Below are 24565 nucleotides of genomic sequence, written 5' to 3' on the forward strand. Positions count from 1 at the left end.
AACAAAGGTTATGTTACAAAGTATTGAGTTGTATTTTTGTTATTGACCAAATACTTATTTTCCACCCTGATTTACGAATAAATTCTTTACAAATCCTACCATGTGAATTCATGGATTTTTTTTTCACATTCTGTCTCTCACAGTTGAAGTGTACCTCTGGTGCAAATTACTGACCTCTGTCATCATTTTAAGTGGGGGAACTTGCACAATCGGTGGCTGACTAAATACTTTTTTGCCCCACTGTATATATATATATATATATATTTATTCCAAAGTTGAAAGAGCTGTCGATAGTCCCACTCAAGTTTTTATCAGATTCATGGATGTGTGAGCCCAAGTAGCCAAAAGAGGCAGCACAGTCCATCAGCTGGTTAGCACAACCAAATATAACAATTTCTGTTTTGCTTTCATTAATGAAAATGACAAAAAGTATTGCTTTAACCAATTCATTAGGTTTTTAAGGCAGTTTAACAAGAACCGCAGTGAATATCATATGATTATAAATCTGGATCTCATCAGCAAAACGATGAAAAGACAGATTATGTTTCCTCAAAGCAAACCTAATGGGCCCAAAATAGAGGTACACAAAATAGAGGACCCTTGAGGTACACTGCAAGAGGGCAAAGGCAAATTTTAACAGAGAAACTTCTGTTAGTTAGACTTTAAATCAATCCAAAGATTCACCTTTAATGTTCACACGCAGTTCAAAGAGATAAAAGAGTAGAAATAAAGCTGTCTTTTGTATTAACTAAAGCAGTGCAATTAGTTTTGCAATAAAAGTCATGGTCTCGATGAACTACCTTTTGTTTTTTAATCTAGCCTTGTTGCTTATTATTGCCTTTCAGAACTTAATGTTTTGGGTGGGATATATTTAAATAATCTACACATGTGGTTTATGAGCTCTGTAGCTCTCAATTTACTACAAATTGCACTGAACAGAAAAAAGCATGTGGTAATTTGTAGTTGATATGACTGCTGCCTTTAGGAGTGTTGCTTTATTTGGAATATCAGGAAGGGTATAGTAAAGAAGCGATGTGTGAGTTTGAAGCATATCTTCTGTTTTTTGTTTGTTTTAACACTGTAATGATTGAAATAATCATTATCTTGTACAACATTTACAAGACAATTAATGACAAAGAAGTTGTCCAGAATACTTTGACAGTCTCTTGTTTTTTGTGTTTTTGTTCAACCCTTTCAGATATTCGTCTACGAGTTCGTGCTGAGTACTGCCAGCATGAATCTGCACTTCAGGGCAACGTCTTCTCCAACAAGCAAGAGGCAGTGGAGCGGCAATTTGAGCGCTTCAACCAGGCCAACACTATCCTAAAATCGCGAGACTTGGGCTCCATCATCTGTGACATCAAATTTTCTGAGCTCACCTACTTGGATGCCTTTTGGAGGGACTACATCAATGGATCATTGTTAGAGGCCCTCAAAGGGGTCTTTATCACAGATTCCCTAAAACAGGCTGTAGGCCACGAGGCTATAAAACTGTTAGTCAATGTTGATGAGGAGGACTACCAAGCTGGTCGACGTAAACTGCTCCGTAATTTGGTCACAAGTGGAGGGAGCTCAGCAGTGGGTAACAAAGACTCTGTATCTTAGAAACATTCTCCAGGTGGTAGGGAGTAGAGTGAGATGTGATTGTTGTTTAAGGTGCCTGAAAGGAACTGAAGAACTTCCAGCCAACCCCATTAAATATTTGAGAACTAAGTTCATATGTTATCTACTTGGCATCCCTTTCCATAGCATGTACAGAGAAATGGAACTGTGTTGGCAAAAACAAAGGGGTGATGCAAACAAGTTGGTATTATTGTTCATTTTTTTCAAGGATGGAATCAAACAAGTGCATTGAATTTAACCAATTTCTTGTTTGTGGTATGTTAGCTCAGCTCATTTAAAACTTTTAACCTAAAGATACTGTTCAATCCTGTTTTAAGGTGAAGTTATTTTGAATGCAGGAAACACTTAATTCTCACAAGTTACTCCCAGTGGGAGATGTACTTATTTTTAGACTTGTTTTGTGTTTTTTTTCCCAGGTTTTTCCAGGTAGATTACAAATTGTTTGGCATACCCAACGAGAGAATGTTCTGTGAACACTTTTGCAAAGATCAAGCTTCTCTTTCCCTGTCACCTTTACTGTGCCTGGCATTCTTTAACACATTCTGTCTGCCAACAGCTGTGAATTCAAATTCAATTGTAAAGTCACTGCCAGTTTATGGAAACAATGTAAGAGAATAATTCTAATGTGTTCAATTATTTCCAGTGAGAAATGGACTTTTGTGGTGTTCTTAATATGTATGGATTTGAAAGTGTGTCAGTTCCTTTGTCACCCTGTACCTACTTGCTGTGTTAACTATGAAGCAAGACTGATGTTGAATAAATTTTATAACGACACTAAACACAAATCTGTAAAACAGCAGGGAAATTCACACCAGTATGTGCAGTCACGTCAGTAGGTGCAGGAAGCAAGATGCCAGACCAAAGTGATGTGGGTGACAGAGAGTCAGTGATTGTCTGTGATTGGTTACAAATCTCTCATTTAGCTTTAGCTTTAGAATTGGTATAAAGAGCAATCTTTTCTATGGATACAACATGAGCATGTAGTTAAACTTGTCTCCTCTAATAGTGGTACAGGAGGTGTTGAAATAACATCACATCTCATTTCATCCCATCCCTTAAAGAGCAGTTGTCACAGGTATGGTAACTTTCAAACAGAAAATAAAGCGTAAAAAAATAGCACTGTAGAAGCCAAAATAATATAATAGCAAGATGTAAAGCATGTTGATCCTCCACAATTTAAGTTGCACATTTATATGCTTCTAGTGGTAGGAGGCTTTCACAGTGTAACATGAAACTAATAATGGATGGGTGCCTGTGAAAACCACATGTGGCCCCCCGCCCCTAAAATTATAACCACTTTTTATGTTTAATAAATTCAAGTGTAAGACAGGACTAAGAATGTATCAATGTCTGACATATACATGCCCTTTCATCACGCCAAACTATACTTTACTACTTTACAAAGTAGGCCCTATTTCTTGCAATGACATGTAATGTTAATGTTAGTGTTCACCATCAAATGTTGATATGCAGAATCATCTTTTTGGATGCAATTCATCAGGATAAATGACTAATTGACATTGATGTCAGGCCAATGCAAGCTCAGTTAGAAAATGTGTAATAGCAGTATATCGAGGATGAAGTAGATCGGAGACTGAATATCATTTCAGTACGTACTGTTACCTGGAACACCAATCTGTAATTCTGCTATTTTACATTTTCCTTTGTTTTTCTGTATGCCTACCCTAAAATCTCCAACGACATGAACAGGCCAGTACTCAAGAGAAGCAAATGTGTACTGTGTAATCAGCAAACTATGTTTTTAATGCAGTTGTTCACTTTCCAGCTTAATATTTTCTCTTAATGCATTACAGATATGCATATTTTTTTTTGTCAAATGTTGTAATGAAATTTTACTTGTGTTAAAAATGTAACTGAATCTTGTCTAGCTTCTCATCAGTTAGTTAAATGGTGACCTGAATTTAGCATTTGGTTTTATGTAACCTTATAAAAATTCCGTGTGTTTTTATTATGATTTTTAATCCTAGGAAAGAAATAAATAAAAGCCCCGTATTGTGTTGGCCATAATGGCATCTTTTGGGACATATCAGAACATGCAAGTTTGACAGGCCACTGTGAATGATATAGAAGAGGCATACATTTTATATTTTTATCCAGTGGAATTTCATGTCAAGGTTAAAAGTTCGTATCTAGGAAATAGGTAGGTGTATGTTGACTGTATGTTATGGTAGTTGTTAAATCCAGCTTTTACATTAAATTGCATGCAACCTGTTATGGTGTCAGTGTCTCAAGTCACAATGTAACCATTTTGTAAATATTTTTGTGGGTCACATTTTCTTACTTCAGTTTTGCATTTCTTTCAGAAAATAGACCCGTAGAAAGTTTTGATTTTACGTGGCACTGCAAATATTACAAAAAAAAAAAATAATAATAATAATCCAAACTCACCCCTGAAGGCGCTCTTTATCCTTCGATCATGGGTTTGAGGGTCTTTTGCAATAATTTTGCTGTTCATAGGACTGCATTCTTTTGGACAGAGATCTCGGATGTCGTTCCCTGAATCTGCTTGAACCACTCACCCAGTTTGGCGGTCACTGCCCCAAGTAATCAGATTACCACAGGGACTACTGTTGCCTTCACCCTCCGCATCTTCTCGAGCTCCTGTCTCAGCCCTTGGTTATTCTTGAGCTACAGCCATCTTCCTCTGCCTGTCCACTTCTACCACTATTCCTCATGGTTCATGGCTCCTGTTTGCTCGTGGGATTCCAAGGTACATGTAGCTACCTTCAATGTCTGCCTTCTGTTACTAAATGGCAAATTGTTCTGGTTCTTGTATAGTACTTTTCTACTCTTCATGCTTGAGAGTTTTGAACATTGTTGTTATGTGTTGTGTCCTTCAGCCCATTATGCTCTTCCAGTATTTCTGCATCTCCAGCCTTGGTGGGGCTGTTCTCATATTGTCCCCTGCCACTGAGAGTACACCTGGGATGGTTCATTGGAGAACGTGGTTTATTGACCTGGCTTCTATCGCTCTGGTATCACGACCAGTCCAGTGTTTGGACACACTTTCTGATTTAAAGGTTTTTCTTTATTTTGACTACTTTCTACATTGTAGATACCGAAGACATCAAATATATGAAGCAAGATATATGGAATTATGTAGCAAAGAAAAAAATTATATATAATTCTTAATATGTCATATTTTAGACAGAGCTCCAGTAGCAGACACATCTCTACATGTTCAGAGGAGACTGTGTGAATCAGGCCTTTATGGTCAAATAGCTGCTAAGAAACCACGACTAAGGAAAAGCAACAAGCAGAAGAGATTTGTTTGGGCCAAGAAACACAAGGAATGGACATTAGACCAGTGGAAATCTGTGCTTTAGTCTGATAAGTCTTTGTCTTTGTGTGACGCAGCAAAGGTGAATGATGGTCTCTACATTCATGGTTCTCACTGTGAAGCATGGAGGAGGTGTGAGGGTGTCAGGGGGCTTTGCTGGTGACACTGTTGGAGATTTATTCAAAATTGAAGGCACACTGAACCAGCATGGCTACCACAGCATCCTGCAGCAACATGCCATCCCATTATTGATTTTTCAACAGCACAATGACCCCAAACACACCTCCAGGCTGTGTCACGGCTGTTTGACCAAGAAGGAGAGTGATGGAGTGCTGACCAGATGATCTGGCCTCCACAGTCACCTGACCTAAACCCAGTGATGGTTTGGGATGAGATGTAGCGCAGAGAGAAGGCAGAAGGACCAACAAGTGCTCAGCATCTCTGGGAAATCCTTCAAGACTGTTGGAAACCATTTCAGGAGACGACCTCATGAAGCTCATGGAGAGAACGCCAAGAGTGTGCAAAGCAGGAATCAAAGCAAAGGGCAGCTGTTAGGAAGAATCTAAAATATCAAATATGTTTTGAGTTATTTCACACTTCATAGTTTTGATGCCTTTATTGAGAATCTACAATGTAAACAGTCATGAAAATAAAGGAAAACTATTAAATGAGAAGCTGTATCCAAACGTGTGACTTGTAGTGTACCTCTTAAGGTGGCTGCCCAAGGCTGTGAGTCTTTGCTTGGCAGTTTCTACGGCCTCAGGTAAAGGCAGCTTGTTATACTTCTTTATCACACCTTTTTGCAGTTATGACGGTTAGTTAACTTGCCTTTGTTCTGGCTTGATCCTGGCCTGTAGTCTCCTTCTCCATGGAAGGTCATACTCTTTGTGACTGTTCATTTTGTAACCAAGCATCTCAGTGATTACTGTTGCTGTGGCGTAGATCAGCTGGTGTGTTTTAGCGATGGTCGGGGTAGGGATTATTAATAATAATAATAACAACAACAACAACAACAACAATAATAATAATAATAATAATAATAATAATAATGATACATTTTATTTAAAAGTGCTTTTCAAGACACCCAAGGACACTTAACAATAGAATAAAACAGATAAAACAAGACAAAATGAAGAACAATTTTAAAAAAGACAAAATAAAGAAACAGTTCACAGTGAACATGCAGATTTGAACAGATGAGTTGTGATTGAAACTGGGGGAGAGAACCAATGTTTCTTATATCTGTGGGTAGAGAGTTCAACAGCCTGGGAGCAGAGCAACTGAAAGCTCTGCTTCCCATGGTGCTGAGGCGGAAAGAAGGCACAGCAAGTGGGATAGAAGAAGAAAATCCAAGCGAGCGGGCAGAAGAGGTAGTGCTTAACAGGTCCGAAAGGTAAGGAGGAGCAAGGCTATGAGGGCCCTTGAAGGTGAGCAGAAGAAGCTTGTATACTATTTGGAATTTCACAGGGAGCCAGTGAAGTTCCTGAAGTACAGGGGTGATGTGCTGGTAGGAGGGGTTCTGGTGATAATGCGGGCAGCAGAGCTTTGAACCGGTTGAAACTTCTGGAAGGATTTTTTGGGGGAGACCATGCATGAGAGAATTACAGTAGTCAGTAAGCGAGGATTCAGGGTCACCTGATCCAGTTCTAATAACATGCTTTGTCAAAAGGAAGAGTTTTAAGTTTAATCTTGAAAGTGGAGAGTGTCTGTCTCCCAAATCCAAACTGGACAGCTGGTTTCACATAAAAGGGGCCTGGAAGCTGAAGGCTCTGCCTCCCATTCTACTTTTAAATATCCTGGAAACCACAAGCTGTGGTATGAGGTTGTTAAGATAAGATGGGGCCAGATTATTCAATTAATTATTTAATAAATGAATGAACAATTTTTTTCAGCATCACTCTGAGACAGGATGTTTCAAATTTTAGAGATGTTGCACAAATGAAAGTAGGCAGTCTTGCATATTATTTTAATATGCTCAATAAAGAACATATCCTGATCAAAAACGATTCCAAAAATCCTCACAGTGAAGCTGGAGGCCAAGGTAATGCCGTCCAAAGTAAGCATCTGGTTAGATACCATATCTAAGATTTGTAGGACTGATGATTACATTAACCTCAGTTTGATCTGAATTTAGAGGCATAAAAATTAGATGGGGAGAGAAACCTAGGGTAATTCTTATTTTCTTCAATCAATCATCAAAAGCAAGATGTTCTAGCTTTACCAATGGCTTTTTTTTTATAGCGCAGCAAACTCTTTTTCCAGGCTAAATGGTAACTTCTAGTGAGATGCCATTTCCTCTACAGCTTACAAGTGATCTGCTTTAACGTGCATGTTTGAGAGTTACACTGGAGAGGCAAGAACTTCTGATTTGAGGCTTTCATTTTCAGAGGAGCAAGAGTATCCAGAGTTGTGTTAATAATCCTAAAATTATTAACAATATAATCAACATCTGTAGGAGTGGAGTTCAGTGAGCTGCTCTGCTCTGTTGGCACTGAATATGATAACAGTTGATGAATTATGTCCTTAAACCTGTTGCAGCACTTTCAGAAAGACATGTACTGCGATTAAATCTACTCCCCACTGCTGTGTAATCCATTATTGTAAATTTAAATGTTATTAGGGATCGATCAGACAAAAGAGGGTTTTCGGACAACTGTTTGCAGGCTTAATTTATCTGACGGACAGTTTCTTTCCATCATCACAATATAACTCAATTGTGCAGTGTGTGTGTTCATAAGGGAATGGTGTTGTTGCAATGTAATTTTTAAATTAATTATATTGCCTAAGATATTAAAACTGCATTCTATATTACAGGACAAATCAGGCTCATTCATTTGTGACTCATGTTTTTATCACACAGGATACAGACATGGAGGCTGAAAAACAGGGAATGGGGCTGCATGTGAGAGAGGAGATGTGCAGCCAGAAGACATACAGTTGGAAAAAAGTGTCTTCATTTAAGCTGTGGTGGTCCTCACTGGCTCGGCTAGCATTGCACGGCTGTGGTGGTCTGCTGTTTGGACTTAAGTTACCCACCAGAGCTCAAATACATGTTTTGATTTTTTTTTCCTGATGGACACAAACTGTCATCTAATGCACAAACTCTCAAAAACAAGTTTGTGGGACAAGTAGAACAAGAGTGGCGGCAGCCAGCACCCTTTAATGTTAGGTTTAAGATAGTTATAATTAAGCTAGCATGGAATTTTTAAAAACATGTTTAGTCTTGGAAACTGTTGTGCAAAAGTCTTGAACCACCTGTTTATTTGCTTTTGCTAGGGAAATGGGTGCACATTTTAATACACATGGTATAGTAAGGTATATAGTGTATATTAAAATTATATGGTATACAAGACAAAAACAGTTTTTCACAATTCTAATGACCTTGAAAGTCAATATTTGGTATGAGCAGCTTTACTCTTCAACACAGCCAACTTTCAGAGGCAGCTTTCTGCTAGTAACAAAGTGCCTACATATGAAGTTACATTTGCAAATGAGTTCTTTGCTAAGTTGACTGTTATGTGTAGATTGGTTGATCCTTTGGACTCAAATAGACTGAAAAAGCAGCCAATATAAAACACTAAAGATACAAACACACAACTTTGCAAGAGCTTGAGAAAGCCTGTAAAACTACTGCTCAAGATCACTTTTAAAAATTACCTTTGGCCCACGCTGAAGGTGGGAGCCTTTGGGAAACAGAAGCAGTTAAATTCACCCCTCCACAGAACAGAGAGCGATAATGGAAACAGCCAGCTGTACAGATTCTCAGCACAGAATCACCCGTAACTACACCGTAGAAAAACAGAAAATGTAGCCTACTGGTAATTTTCTGCCAGGACGTTTTCTGTTTTTTCCAGACGTTCACAGACTTTTCCATAAATGGTAAAACAAAAAATCCTGTAGATATAGAGTACACTCTCACACACGTGGGCACGCTACACGGAATACAAAAGACCATCAGGGTGTACAACCTCACCCCTGGCGTCGTTGCCCACCTCTCAATTTTAAATACACGTAGACATTGAGGGCTATCAGGAGGGGCTATGCGCTTACCTGCTGCTCTCTGGCAGGTAGCTCCATGCCCTCCTGGGTTTTAAATGCACCTTAGAACACACATGCATCAACACTACATATGAGCGGGCGGAGGGTATGATATGACTGGGGTCTGGAATGTGGGGCCTCCCTGCTGCTGCGGAGTCGGGGCGGTCTGCTTCTCCCCACCGCAGGGAAAAGGGTAACACCACCTGGGTCTGGGTGCAGTTTTCCCCTCCAGGGGCAAGGGTACCTAGACCTGGGGCTTAGAGTACGCTTGGGGAGTGTGATTGTGTGTACAGTGTCTCTTTATGTCTGTCTCCACGTTGGGTGAGTGTTGAGTAACTGCATATGAGAGCATGAGGGTGGGAATGGATGCTTGTATCTGTGTGTGCCTGTATGTCTGTGTCTATATGTCAGGTTGGGTATCAGACGCCACATCTCTGGGGACATCGCAGGCCCTCCAAGGTTTGGAGGCCTATCTCCCCCCACCACTCCCCCTGCCAGTGGCAGACGCCCTCAGACATCGGTGCGTTGGTGGTTCTTTGTGTCCAGGGATGGGCGTCCAGGTACACACCGGCTCACTCCTTGGTGGCTGCTTGTCGGGGCCTGGAGCCTGGGGCTCGCTCGGGCCACTTCGGGGGTGGGGTGCCCTCGGCCTCTCGGCCTGGGGCTCGGTCACTCTGGCACAGCTGACTGCCGGCGGAGCTCACGGGCACGTCACTGCAACCCCCCCTGGCTTCTGCTCCGCGGCTGCTGAGTGACCCCTCATCTGGGACTCTCCTCAGCTCTTTCTGGGATAGTGGCGCAGCTGCCCCTCTGTTGGTCTTCCTTGGTCTCTTCTGTTCTGGGGGCCTCTGGATGTCTGGAGTTTTGATCTCCTCCATACCTGCTTCATGCCCTGGAGGACGGGGCTGTGGCCCCCCACACCCTCTAGCAGATCATTACATGAAGGAACCTTTTAAAAACAAGCGCGTCTATGCTCACAGGTGTACACACGGGTGCTCACACACACAAACTACACCCTATTTGGCTCCTACCTCAAAGCACACTGTGCGCTGTCGATCTTGCATGCTGCACAATAATGTTTAATATTTAGTATTTACTTTTTTCTTTTTTCTTTCTCAACAGGTGATCCTGTTGTACAAGACCAATTACAGGCACTTCTTTTCACTGTAAATCAATAAATGTACTTTTTTATATCCTTAACCATACATTCCTATAATTGCTACCTAATGTATCATTTGCTCAAAACTTCTTAAACTAAAACGTCTTAATTTAATCTGTGCCAAGTACACAACAACTCAACTCCAAAAAAACTAAATTTTTATTGACTAAACTGCTAATACATGAACCAAATAACTCACAATCTTTCAAATTTGAGCTTTTTAATTTTCCATCAAATAAGTTTGTAGTCATGTAAAGGTGTTCATGTATATAAGGGATGGGTATTCACTAACTGATATGATTCTGATTCACAGGGTCCTGATTCAAGTCAATTCAATTTTACTCAGACAGTCAAAAATATTATAATTCTGATCATTTACAGTATCCATATTTGTATATCTATGTATAAAAACAAAGCTGATCTGTGAGACTTCATCAGAGGTGTGAGCGTCACAGCAGATGCCTTCGTGTCAAAGTAACTGAGTATAAAACACAGAAAAACATGAAGGATTTTCCTGGCCTGGCTTTTTATAGCAGATAACCTAAAAATATTCTGCAGGAGATCAACAACTGAAGAAAACCATGAATCAACATCTGAACATTACTTGGTGCTGAAGTGAAACAGAGCAGACCTCTTGTCAGAGGTTATTTTTGAAAAAACAAAACAAAACTGTGGGCAACAATTCTGGACTGCAGGAAACCGATTTTTTTATGGTGAGCTGGTTTTGAAGTACACTCAGAGAAATGACCTGCTCAGCATTACATAAATCCTATTTTCAGTATATGCTGGTCAGCTAGCTAAGTCTTTTCTTTACTTTACCTTTGCATTTCTCAAGCTTCTCGTGTTCCTTCTTCCTGATGTTGCTGTCATTGGGAACCGCTACATCTATCACTACAGCCATGTTCTTCTGCTTGTCCACCACTATGTCCGGTTGGTTAGCCATCACCATTTTGTCCGTCTGTATCTGGAAGTCCCACAGGATCTTAGCTCGGTCATTCTCCACCACCCTTGGGGGCGTCTCCCATTTTGACCTCGGGACTTCCAGGTTATACTCGGCACAGATGTTTCTGTACACTATGCCAGCCACTTGGTTATGGTGTTCCATGTATGCCCTGCCTGCTAGCATCTTGGACCCTGCTATTATGTGCTGGATTGTCTCAGGGGCATCTTTACACAGCCTGCACCTGGAGTCTTGCCTGGTGTGACAGACCCCAGCCTCTATGGATCTTGTACTCAGAGCTTGTTCCTGTGCTGCCATGATCAGTGCCTCTGTGCTGTCTTTCAGTCCAGCTTTGTCCAGCTACTGGTAGGATTTCTGGATATCAGCCACTTCCTCTATCTGCTGGTGGTACATACCGTGCAGGGGCCTGTCCTTCCATGATGGTTCCTCCTCTTTCTTGGGTTTCTGCTGCCTGAGGTATTCACTGAGCACGCGGTCAGTTGGGGCCATCTTCATGATGCAATCGTGGATGTTTGTTGTCTCATCCTGGACCGTGGTGGTAGTGTGGATCAGTGAATCAATGTCTCGTTCACTCTTGATGTCATCCATTTAGAGAAGGTGACTGACAACTGCTCCGTTCCGTAGTTGGTATCCGTAGCCAGCCTTGTCAATGATCTCACTACGTCATACCCAGCCCAGGGGTTCAATATCTTTCATGTTTGTTGAAGGCAATATTGAGCATTTTTGCCCAACCCATGTCTGAAACCAAATTTTCACCAGACCTGACGCGTGTGCAAAATTTCACGAGTTTTTGAACATGTTTAGGCCCTCAAAAAGCCAATTCATTTGCAGAAATGATAATAATAACAATAATAATAAAAGCTGCAAGCAGCGATGGGTGGGCCCTCACACACATGAAAATGGCACAAAATGTTAACAAATTCCTGTTGCACATGGCTCCAAGAAACTTTTTTGTACATCTTGATAGCTTACATGTGGGTGCCAAAATTCAGACTCACAGATCAAGCATAGTGCAGGGGCTTCTGTTTTGAAATTTTCTAGGAGGAGCTGTGGATTTATTTTGAAATACTCAGTGAAAATGACCATATAACATGAGAGCCTTCGTCAAGTTGGAGGTCTGTGACAGGTTTCATGAATTTTTTAATCTTAAAGCACAAAGCTGCTGTAACTCAAAGACACATTTGTCCAATCTCCACCAAACTTCACAGGCAGTTACAAATATGCAGTATGTATGCAATACTGAGAGCACCACCTACTGGGAACAGGAAATACTCAGACGGGTATAATCATAATCTAATTGAGACAAATTTCTCCCAGCAGTCAGCTAATATGACAAATTCTCAAATTTAGATAAATATAAGAACACATTGTTGACACTGTTGACTCAAAATGACATTTTATTGGTATTGGGGTGAGTGTAGTAAACTAACAAGACAAATAGAGAAGAGGAGGAAAAAGCAGTGATGCTGGCACATTTGGGAAGAACTGTAACTTTAACTGATTGGTCATTTAACAGTGATTTCCTTATCTGTTCATCTTTAATCTGACGTTATCATGGCAGTTTACCTGGTAAGAAGTAAACCATCTTCCTTACGTGGTTAACCCGTAAGGTTTGTCCAAAGTTGCCTGGATAAGCCAAAATCCTGCTCTGTAGTATTTGGCTCTGGTGTGTCATTTCAACACGTTTATAAACTAAAGCATTAATTTCAGTTTATTAACTGTGTGTCTATCATGTCCTTCCTGATGCTGAAAAACAAACATTTTCCAAATTACAGGGTAAAATTGCTCATACTGGAGATTTCAAAACCTTTTTCTTTTAAAATGTGCATGCAAGTATCTAAGCTGGGTTTTTTCAGCAGTTTAGGTTGTTGGTGTAATGATGTTGGGTAATTTTCACTTTGTGCCCCCTAATACCAAATGATGGCTGCTTCTAGCAGGGTAAAGCCTCCACGTAGAGCACCTGTGGGAAGTGATTTGGTGTTTTTTTCTCCCAGCTGGATGGCAGGTTGGAAGAGACACAGCGTAGCTCCATTAGATTATTTTTCAACAATGTGCCTCATACAGTATAAAACAGCCTCTTTAAATGTATTAATACTCGTACTACACTAAAAGAGCTGAAAAAGCACAACAGTTCTCCAGCTGTTAAACATGTCATTCCAATTGAAAAAAATATTTAACAACCAATCTGTTTCAATAGTCCCGTATGAAGTATTAGAAAAGTATATGAACAAATCACTTAACTAGACGCCCCAAAAATACTTTACGAAGAAAGGGCATCGTATCAGAATTACATACATCTTGCAATCACAGTTCACATTATAAGCCATGTGGGACAGTAATTTGGAAAAGTGAGCAGAAACCCATACTAACATCATGAATACGCACCTCAGACCATAAATGATTCATGTGAACAAATGTCACACGATAAATTAAGTCTTTTTAATCAAAATATACCGAGGATGTGTATGAATAAATGAATGCTAATTCATTTGAGAAAACAATTTAAAGAGTAATTTGAGTAGGTGAACGTAGGCTGTAGCACCAAGTTTAACTTTGCTTCACATATTGGAAGTTAAACAGAAAAAAAAGAAAAGAAAAAATGCAATCAACTAATTTAGCAACGCAAGAATTACAAAAATAAAATAAAAATAAAAATTAAGAACTCAAACACACAGGCCTAGAGACTGCTCGACAACCCAGAAACCAGCGATCGCAGTATTCCCCAACCAGTCTGGGGTGGTCGCTGGAGGGTGCTGGCAGTAGTTAGATTTGTCACAAAGAGGTATAAGCCTTGTATAAGGCTTGATTATTATAGGTTTACTGGGCTCCACTTGGTTCCAAGTAACATATCCTTTGCGAATCATATGGCGACCGTGGACTTCAAAGAAGTATAACCAGACAGCTCAGCCATGATGTCTGCAGCTGTCCGTCTCCACAACAGGCTTTAGACTCTGACGGAGACGATGACTAATTAGTTATTCCTGTTATACAGTGTGCTGCCTGGAGCGCATGTTAGTGCATTAAATTCTCCACAGACGAGTCTGTGTGGTCACAAAATCTGGCAAGTGCCCAGATGTCTGCTTGGCCTCCATCTGATGATGACATTTACAGAGCTCTGACCAATCACCTGTGGATAAGTTGATGCACTGAAACCTTCCTTGTGATTGGTCACTAACAGGTCTCTACAGTCTTACATCGTTACCTTGGAAGACACAGAGCTGTCTACTAAAAGCAAACTACTTGCCAAGAAGCAGTGAAACTGTACAAGGGTGACACAACTTAGAACCAGATGTTCAAAGCAGAAGCTGCACCTTTGAAACATGTTTTAGCATTAAGGCACAATTTTTATCAGTTTTTGGTTGCGTCACATTTTTAAGTTTCACTATGACTTGGTGAGTCGCAGTATGAACCAGGAAAGATATTTATATGATACACACTTTATCATGAACCTGGTTTTTGTTCTTATGCCTTTCATTTACACTTCAGGATAAATCATTTTGATAGTCTGATGGCACATGTGGTTAAATCAAAGCAGAATACAGTAAGGTCACATCATTCACAGCGGTTAGCAGCAAAGTTGGTGAATAAAACAAAGAAGGCTGATTGAAAAAAAAAAAAAAAAATAGTACTACAAAAATATTACCTAATTTCTAAAATAACTTCATTTTAAATCTCTGTAGTACACGAAGCATGACACTAAGGAATGATGACCACTACAGCTGTCCCGAGGCTTCTCAAGACCAAGTTACAACCCTGGTATAGGACCATACGACTCTTTGTGCAGTAAAAAAATGTAGAGCATTACATTGAGTGTCTCTCTTCTAAGACTGTGCAGTACTGAGTGTGGAAATTATGACAAATGTTAGAACTGTGTTTAGTAACTTGAAATTTTGATGTTTAAGAGGCTTAACAGACTGATTTTAAGAGGGCAATACTGATATTTTATATTGTATGATTTCTATTATTATTATTAAGACTAAGAGTCGTCAATCTACCAATTTGAAAACTGACAGCATTAGTGATTTAAAGGCCTTGAAGGAGTTATTTGAAAGCTGACTGCAGTTCTTTGAATGCGGCTCGTCTTTGTTTCTGCTCCTCAGCTTGCTTTTTCTTGGCCTCTTGTTCCTGGCGGATCTCCGACTCAAATCGGTTGGATTCATTGATGGCCTTGACCTGTTCAACAGAAAAACACAAAGCTGCCTTAGTAAAGAAGTGAGAATCACAAAATAAAGAAGAGAATCCTCTGACCTCTAAACAACAGCTTTCAGGGTTTTCATCAATCTACTATTAATTTGTACCTTTAGTTTTTAGTCAGTGAGTGAAACGCATGCACATGTGACATAAATGCTGAGTCATGTTGAGATGAGGTGATAGACTCAACCACTGGAAAATATTCTACTTCCTTGCTTGAAATGCTTTTGCAGCACATCTTGGATTACTGTCAACACTTATTACAAAGCACAGTCCAATCAGTAGCAGAGGATCAGTTTTTCATATTGGTGTGTAGAACTCACACAGTCAGACTCATACAGCCACTAATCACAACGTTGCATGTTAAGGCAGAGATCAACAACAAGGTAAAAAAAAAACAAAAAAAAACCACACATTAGAAGTAAGATAAAGTAAGATAAAAAAAACCCTCCAGGGGCAAAGGTACCTAGACCCGGTTCTTAGAGTACGCTTGGGGAGTGTGATTGTGTGTACAGTGTCTCTTTATGTCTGTCTCCACGTTGGTTGAGTGTGGAGTAAGTGCATATGAGAGCATGAGGGTGGGAATGGATGTCTGTATCTGTGTGTGCCTGTATGTCTGTGTATATATGTCAGGTTGGGTATCAGACGCCACCTCTCTGAGGACATCTCAGGCCCTCTAAGGTATGGAGGCCTATCTCCCCCCACTACTTCCCCTGCCAGTGGCAGATGCCCTCAGACATCAGTGCGTTGGTGGTTCTTTGTGTCCGGAGATGGGCGCCCAGGTACACACCGGCTCACTCCTTGGTGGCTGCTTATTGGGGCCTGGAGCCTGGGGCTCGCTCGGGCCACTTCGGGGGTGGGGTGCCCTCGGCCTCTCGGCCTGGGGCTCGGTCACTCTGGCGCAGCTGGCTGCCGGCGGAGCTCACGGGCACGTCGCTGCAACTCCCCCTGGCTTCTGCTCCGCGGCTGCTGGGTGACCCCTCATCTGGGACTCTCCTCAGCTCTTTCTGGGATAGTGGCTCAGCTGCCCCTCTGTTGGTCTTCCTTGGTCTCTTGTGTTCTGGGGGCCTCTGGATGTCTGGAGTCTTGATCTCCTCCATACCTGCTTCATGCCCTGGAGGACGGGGCTGTGGCCCCCCACACCCTCTAGCAGATCATTACATGAAGGAACCTTTTAAAAACAAGCGCGTCCACGCTCACAGGTGTACACACGGGTGCTCACACACACAAACTACACCCTTTTTGGCTCCTACCTCAAAGCACACTGTGCGCTGTCAATCTTACGTGCTGCACAATAATGTTTAATATTTAGTATTTACTGTTATATTCCCATATATCATCGTGATGTTGTTTATTGTATTGCTCTCATTTTCTTCTGCTTGTTTTCTTTTTTCTTTCTCAACAGGTGATTGATATGTGTATTTTTTTTGTCTGCTTATTTAGTTAGTTTTTGTTTTTTTGCCCTTTATCCCCGTCCCTCTTCTCCGCTGTTTTTTCCCCCTCTTTCTTTCTCCCTTTTCTTTTCCTCATTCAAGTCTGTCCCGTATCTAGCAAGTGAAAATAAAAATAAATAAATAAAATAAACAATAAAAGGTGAATCAAATAGACCATTACGGCAAGGCTGGGATGGTCAATTTGGTAAAGTAAATCCGTTGGGCATCTTTCCTCGCCTTTAGACAATAATTCTGATGGCAAAAGAACATAAAAACAAAAAAATAAAACAAGGAGAAATGTCTTAAAATGAACAACCACAGGAAGATTAATCTACACGAGGTCTGTCAGCTTTAAGCGACCTGATAGCAGAGAGAAGGATTATAAGTACCTGTTTGTTCTACACTGAGGTGCGAGGTAACGGCCTGAGAGCAACTTCCTGAACTCAGATGACAAAACATGTTCAGGATGGATAATAAGGCAGAGGCCAGCCACCCTTTGGAGAAAGCTCATTTCTGCAGTCTCATCCTCTCAGTCACTACTCGAAGCTTGTCACCACAGGTGAGGGGCATAGATCGACTGGTAAATCGAGAGCTTCACTTTTACTCAGCTCTCTCTTCACCACAAGGATCGGTACAGCACCCGCATCACTGCAGCTGCAGCACCGATCCTCAATCTCATAAACAAGATACTTAACTTACTTGAGATACTTAAACTCCTCCACTTGGTCAGGGATGAGTTCCTACCCCAGAGTGGGCACTCCACCCTATTCAGCTGAGGACCATGGATATAATAATACTTTAAATATTTTCCAAGGGTCTCTTGTGTTCATTGTGGAAACAAGATTGCCCACAAATAACGCTCTCGCCAAATAATTAGTCTTGATTTCAATTATTGGTATGTTTTTAGGAAGTGCAATGCATCCCTCTTTCTCTGTGCCACTAATGAAATGATGTGTTTTTCAATAGAAAGTTGGGAGTCATCTGGTTCAAATTTCTGTGTAGAGTTTTACACATTTTCTCTGTGAGTTTGCTCCATGTACTCTGGATTCTTCCCATAGTTCAAAGAAATACATACTAGGTTAATTGGTGATAAACTAAATTGGCCAAAGACGTTGATGACGTTAAGTGCAATGACTAGGTGACATGCAGTGATCAGAAAGACTAGGAAAATTCTATAGAATAAATCCTACTCTATTCCATTTCAACTTACTTTAGCTTCAAAAAAGGTCTTGGCTCCTTTGACCCCCTCTGTAGAGACGTCAATTTCAGAGAGGCGAGCAAGGGCACAGAGGCCGCTGTCCTCTGCCAGCTCTCCTGCTGCTGCCTTCCTGAAAATCAGTAGGAACTGTGGAAGACACGAACAACAAACAGATACTGATAGAACAGGAACTTCGATTCTGACTCTGAATTTTAATTTCATTTTAATTTTTTTTAAAAAAAAAAACAAAACCTCTTGCTTCACCTCTCTGAAGCTGAGCTTGTTGTCGAGGTCTTCATCCACCTCTTTGATCATATTCTTCAAGCCGATGTGTGTCTGCGGAGCTCCAAGCTTCTCCATCATCAGCTTCAGCTCCATTAGGTCAATGTAGTTGTCCTTACCAGCATCATACCTTGACAGAATTAAACAGAAGAACAACTGTTGCTACATTTGCTGAAAGAGTTCATGCTGGTTCTGACAGAAAGATGACAGAATACGCAGTGCATCACAGTCAGGGAGGAAATTATTTGAACCCCTGCTGATTTATTAAGTTTGTCCACTAACCAGTCTACAATTTCAGTGGTAGGTTTATTTGAACAGAAAAAAAAAATCCAGAAAAATGCATTTCAAAAAAGTCATAAATTGATTTGAATTTTCATGAATGAAACAAGTATTTGATCCCCCATCAATCAGCAAGTTTTCTGGCTCCCAGGTGTATTTTATACAGGTAACAAGCTGACATTTGGAGCCTTCTCAGCTCGTTACCTGTATAAAAGACAGCTGTCCATAGAAGCAATCAATCGACCCAGATTCCAAACTCTGCACCATGGCCAAGACCAAAGAGTTTTCCATGGATATCAGGGACAAGATTGTGGACCTACACAAGGCTGGACTGGACTACAAGACCATCGGCAAGCAGTTGGGTAAGAAGGTGACAACAGTTGGTGCGATTATTCGCATATGGAAGAATCATAAAAGTCAGTCTCCCTCGGTCTGGAGCTCCACACAAGATCTCACCTCGTGGAGTTTATGATAATAAGAACGGTGAGGAATCAGGCCAGAACTACTCGGAAGGCCAGAACTACTCGGCAGGAACTCCATCAAACATGGAGGTAGAAACATGCTTTGAGGGTGTTTTTCTGCCAAGGGGACAGAACTGCATCACATCAAAGAGAGGATGGATGGGGCCATGTACCATCAAATCTTGGGTGAGAACCACCTTCCTTTGGCCAGGGTACTGATAGTGGGTCGTGGGCGGTTATTCCAGCATGACAATGATCCAAAACAACAAAGGATTGGCTCAAGAAGAAGCATATTAAGGTCTTGGAGTGGCAGTCAGTCTCCAATCCCACAGAAAATCTGTGGAGGGAGCTGAAGGTTAGAGTTGCCAAACATCAGCCATGAAACATTGATGTCTTTGCAGAGGATCTGCAGAGGATCTGCAAAGACGAGTGGGACAAAATCCCTCCTGAGATATGTGCCAAAAAAAAAAAAAAAAAAAAAAAAAAAATCTGACCTCTATGATTACCAGCAAAGAGGGGCAGCCATCTGGCATAGCCGGTTGGGGGTAAAAGGAGAAAGACAGCCAGAGATTAATAATAAATAATTATTAAATGCAGAGTGGTGGATAAACTAGGGATGTTCCTAGTGATCAATCACTTTGTCGACTAAACAAAGAAAAAAGTTTTAGTCGTCAAAAACTAGGAGACACTCAGATATTAAGGTGCACTTGAGAACCGTCTAATAGAGCATATGAACAAACTAATAACCAAAGGTATTTAAAACCATTTATCACATTTTTCAGTAATGACTTTGTCGCATCGTGACTTAAATGAGGGGCTTATCTGGAGTCAGGTCCAAGGGGCAGCAGCAGGGAATGAGGCGGCATTTGGCGAAATAGAATAGAATAATCCTTTAATTGTCCCACAAGGGGAAATTTGGTTGTAACAGCAGCCAAAAAGACACATATACAAACAAACAGCACACGGAACAGAAACATACACAATGCAGAAATGCAGAGAAGGCTGGATATATTGCTAATCCATCACCCAATGAGCAAGTGGTTTGGTGACGGTGGGAAGGAAAAACTCCTTTTTAACAGGAAGAAACCTCCAGAATAACCAGGCTCAGGAAGGGGCGGGGCCATTTGGCGCAACCAATTAGGGGTGAGGGGAAGAAGACAGGGGCAGCAGGGTGGCACGGTGGTTAGCACTGTTGCCTCACAGCAGTTCCTGAGTTCAATTCCACCATCAGGCTGGGGTCTTTTTGTGTGGAGTTTGCATGTTCTACCTGTGTTTGCATGGGTGTCCAAAGACATGCACTTTAGGGTGGCTGTAGCTCAGGTGGTAGAGCAGGTCATCTACTGATCGGAAGGTTGGTGGTTCGATCCCTGGCTTCCCCAGTCTGCATGCCAAATATCCTTGGGCAAGATACTAACCCCAAATTGCTCTCCGATGCATCCATCGGAGTATGAATGTGTGTGAATGTTATCTAGAAAGCACTTAGAGAGATGTGCTTGTGCGAATGGGTGTGAATGGGTGGATGTACAAGTTGTGTACAGCGCTTTGAGTGCTCAGAAAGAGTAGAAAAGCGCTATATAAGAACCAGTCCATTTACCATTTACCACTTAGTAGGGGATAGGTTAATTGGAAACTCTAAATTGCCCATAGGTGTGAATGCAGGAGTGAGCGGGAATGTTTGTCTCTGTCTAGGTGTTAGCCCTGCGACAGACTGGTGAGACTTGCAGGCCATACGCAACCTTCCTGTATACCAGGGGTGTCCAACTCGAGGCCTCAAGGGCCGGTGTCCTGCAGGTTTTAGATCTCACCCTGGGTCAACACCCCTGAATCACATGATTAGTTCATTACCAGGCCTCTGGAAAACTTTAGGACATGTTGAGGAGGTCATTTAGCCATTTAAATCAGCTGTGTTGGATCAAGGACACATCTAAAACCTGCAGGACACCGGCCCTCAAGGCCTGGAGTTGCCCACCCCTGCTGTATACTGTGCCAGCCACTTGGTTATGGCATTGCTGGGGACATCGTTACACAGCCTGCACCTGGTTTCTTGCCTGGTGTGCTAGAGCCCAGCCTCTATCAATCTTGTGCTTAGGGCTTGTTCCTATCTTTCATTCCAGCCATTGGTAGGATTTCTCAATATCAGCCACTTCTATCTGCTGATGCTGCATGCCGTGCAGGGGCTTGTCCTCCCATGATGGTTCCTGTTCTTGTTCCTCTTCTTTCTCAGTTTCAGCTGCCTAAGGTATTCACTAATCACATAATCAGTTATAGCCATCTTTCTGATGTACTCATGGATCTTTGTTGTTTCATCCTGGATAGTGGTTCTGAACCCCTAATGTGTTTTAATTTGCTGTAAGAAGAGACATGGTGATATTCATAGGGGAGCACAGTTAGGGGGCAGGTTAAACATGCACTGGAGCCTGGAATAGGAGGTATGCCCACAGGGAGCAGAAACTGAAGGAGTGTCAGAAATAGTTGTTGACTAATTGACATGTTTTTAAAAAAAAAAAAAAAAAAAAACCTGACAGATTAGTTGACTGCCAAACGATCCTTAGTTGCAGCCCTACTCTGCACCTTACTAAATATCCCCTAAATAAGTTAAAATTACATTGTTAATTTGTTTTACAATGATCTCATAAAAGCAACAAGATGAAACATGTTGTTAAAAAGGTTTTCTATGGAATTGTGTTTCTTCACCCTGAGTTGCAAAAGAATTTAACTTTCTACGTCTCCAAAAAGGAACACCGTTGATGATAACTGTAACAAATGTGCAGTAGGGGGAAGTGGCACACACTGTTTAAACTAAACACATTTACACAGCAGCTTATCAGTTCAAACTGGAATGTTTGCTGTAATCCATTAGTTCTCACAGCTAGAATTACTCATGAAAGGGGAAACGTCTTCTCAGTTTTTTTTAAATCAATTTAGAGAATCCTGCAAACATGTAGTTGCTACTTAGTGTGTTTACGAGGGTAAATACACTGTTAAATGTTATTAAACTGTTAAATCTTAAACTAACTGTTAAATTGCAGTTAATATCAGAGTAGAACGCTTGCATGTACACGCCAGCCTCTATCAACTTGTATAGTGCGTGCAAGTTTTCTTCATGCAACATACAAATGTGATTTTGTTTCAGGAGAATGTATTTTCCTTATGTTGATGGCATAAAAATGTTTGGACATTCTGCAAAATTACGTGATTTGATTATGTGACCATCTCACAAAAAGGCGGAACAGCACCCCCATCGTGTTTCTACGTCAGTACGTCCGGTCATTTTATGTCATTTTTAACCTTCATTGTGACTGCATCCAGTTAAGGAGAGCACCGCTCTTTAAACAAAAGTGTTTTTAAATCCCAAGACAAATTTACAAGAACAAACTGTAAAGCTCTGATGTCTCAGGAACAATAAAGAGTTTATGCCATAAGCAAAAAGCACTTAAGTGGCCTAGACAGGCCGAGACAAGATAGAAACTTGAAAAATCTGGGTTGGGCATTGCAAAGAAGCAGCCATGACTTGTGAACATGCAAACATTTCTACCGCGATCTGATTTTTACTGCACTACAAAATTCTTAAACTATGTTTTCTTTGTTCTTTTAAAACAAAGTAGCAAAAACAAAGAAAAAAACAAAACTTGATAAATGTTATGAGCTTGAAACGATCTTTGAATGTGGTTTTGGAATAACCATGTCAAGATTTCTGGATACTTCCTGCTGAGAATTTTAAATGTGATTTCTGGCATTTGCAGCAGGCAAATGGCATTTAGTTTAATTACATCTAAGAGAAAACGGACAGTTCTACACCACATTTCCAAAACAGGGCAACTCAATCAAAATCATCAAGGATTAACATTTCAGAAGAGGCTGCTGCAAAGTACATTTCATGAAGTAATAGTAGTTGAGTTTACTGAAATTAAATGTTTGCAACATCTGGAAGAGGGTTCAGGCCAGCACACGTGAGACTGCCATGGGCTTCTGATGTCTTCCATAGGCAGAACTTCCTTTTTATTTTAGGTTAATCTCTTATTTGCAAAGACGCATAAAATGAGGACTGGTCTCCTAATACACCTCATAACGGTCAGACTTGCATGTAACAGGTTATTAACAAGACTCATGCAAAGCTGTGTTTGTGGTTTAGCCATTTATAGTCTTCTGTAAGGGGCCAAACAACATTAACACCATTAACTGTAAAAACAACTAATTATCAGTCAGCACTATGTCAGACAACAACAACTAAAAATGAACTTCTTCACCTGACTTGAGTTGCCTCCATGTTTCTTCTTTACAGTGATGATGTGACTTTTTTTTTTTTTAATCGTTCTTTTGCAAATGTGTGAGTGTAGGCATTACTGTTCACCCTGGAAATCACATATGAAGGATAATGCAGACAGCCAAAGAAAAGCGCGGATATATCTATATCCATATTTATATCCATAGGGAGGAAGACAAACACAGTTGTTTATTCTGTCATTTGTAGTAGATGGATAAGGCAAGTTATTTCCTGTTTAATTACGATTTGAGCTACACCAGCAAACTGTCAAGTCAACTTCCTTAATCTCAGTGCGTAATCTCAATGCTTCTTCCTTGAAAACCAGTGCCCAGTAAAATGACATTAAAATGGGGGCAGCGCTGTCTATAGGCATTTTCAAATTGTAGCTCAATTTAACAGGGGGATATTGTGAAACACTCACGTTTTGAACAAAGTTTCCATATCTTTGATCTGCTTTCGAGAGAACTCTTTAAACTCGGTGTAGGGGTTGAAGACCTTCATGCTGGGTAGGGAGTGTTCACCAATCCCCTCGTTCAGCTCTTCTCGCCGCAACAGTTTAGCGCCCAGCTCCGAGTTTGCGTTGGCCGTATTCGCTTTCTCTTCCGAACCAGTGTGCTGTCCGGGAGCATCCACGGCGACAGGATCCTCGGATCCTTCTTCTATCTGCAGCCGACGGCTGAGTTTGGACGAGAGCTCATCTGTGGCCATTTTCAAACCAGGAAACTAACAATCAAGAGACGGACACATGTCTGATAAACGTTTTACAGCCAGAGAATACAGAAACAATACAGAATGTATATCAAAATCACAAAAACACTCACCTTTCTTTATTTTTCTGTCAAATAATGCAAAGTTAACATAAATATCTCCACTCCAAAATGTACAGGACGCCAGATAACTGTTCAGTACGCTGTCACGTTTATTACCACACCTTTTAAAGTGGCAGTTAGCGTAGTTGTAGGACGGGCGTGTTTTCAGACTGTCGTGCTCAGAAACCACTAAAGCCTTTTAAGCCTCGAATAGTGTCCTGAATTTTACAAAAACACAGGCAGCCCCCCCACCACACACACACACACACCACCCACCCCAGCTCCAGCTCCACCTCCACTTCCCACGGATTAAAAAAGTAAAAGAAAAGAACATTAAAACACACACACCTGGCTGTATTTTATTATCTCACCTATGGAGACAGCTCTGTACATTTTGCTCCACTCCTGCGTGTCTTCACCTTTCTGCACTCCTAGTTATCCTTATTATCTATGTTTTATTTATTAGTTTTAATAACATAACATCCGACAATGTACCACACCGGAAAAAGTCCCATAGTCCTTTTAACCGATGGGAAAAAATGACTTACGTTTAAAATAATCATAAC

General features: G+C 41.0%; 2 protein-coding genes across 2 annotated transcripts in view; one reads left to right on the forward strand and one right to left on the reverse strand.

Annotated features, from left to right (window-relative positions):
• dedd (death effector domain containing) overlaps positions 1–2408 on the forward strand; it is a 10516-nt gene extending 8108 nt beyond the window's left edge. Inside the window, exon 5 of the mRNA XM_006804308.2 lies at positions 1199–2408. Coding sequence (XP_006804371.2) covers positions 1199–1605 — 407 coding nt within the window. The 3' untranslated portion in view covers positions 1606–2408. The remainder of the gene's footprint in view (positions 1–1198) is intronic.
• A 10053-nt stretch (positions 2409–12461) lies between these two features.
• efhd2 (EF-hand domain family, member D2) lies at positions 12462–24172 on the reverse strand. Its single transcript, XM_006804307.3, has 5 exons — positions 24012–24172; positions 23612–23913; positions 18169–18316; positions 17917–18051; positions 12462–15255 (listed from the first exon to the last, which is right to left on the reverse strand). The coding sequence occupies exons 2-5, from the start codon at positions 23896–23898 to the stop codon at positions 15124–15126; spliced, it is 702 nt and encodes a 233-aa protein (XP_006804370.1). The 5' UTR covers positions 23899–23913; positions 24012–24172; the 3' UTR covers positions 12462–15123.
• Between the last annotated feature and the right edge of the window lie 393 nt (positions 24173–24565).

The sequence above is a fragment of the Neolamprologus brichardi genome, chromosome 20 (assembly GCF_056152115.1).
Source record: "Neolamprologus brichardi isolate AB-2024 chromosome 20, ASM5615211v1, whole genome shotgun sequence".
Classification (NCBI taxonomy): Eukaryota; Metazoa; Chordata; class Actinopteri; order Cichliformes; family Cichlidae; genus Neolamprologus; species Neolamprologus brichardi.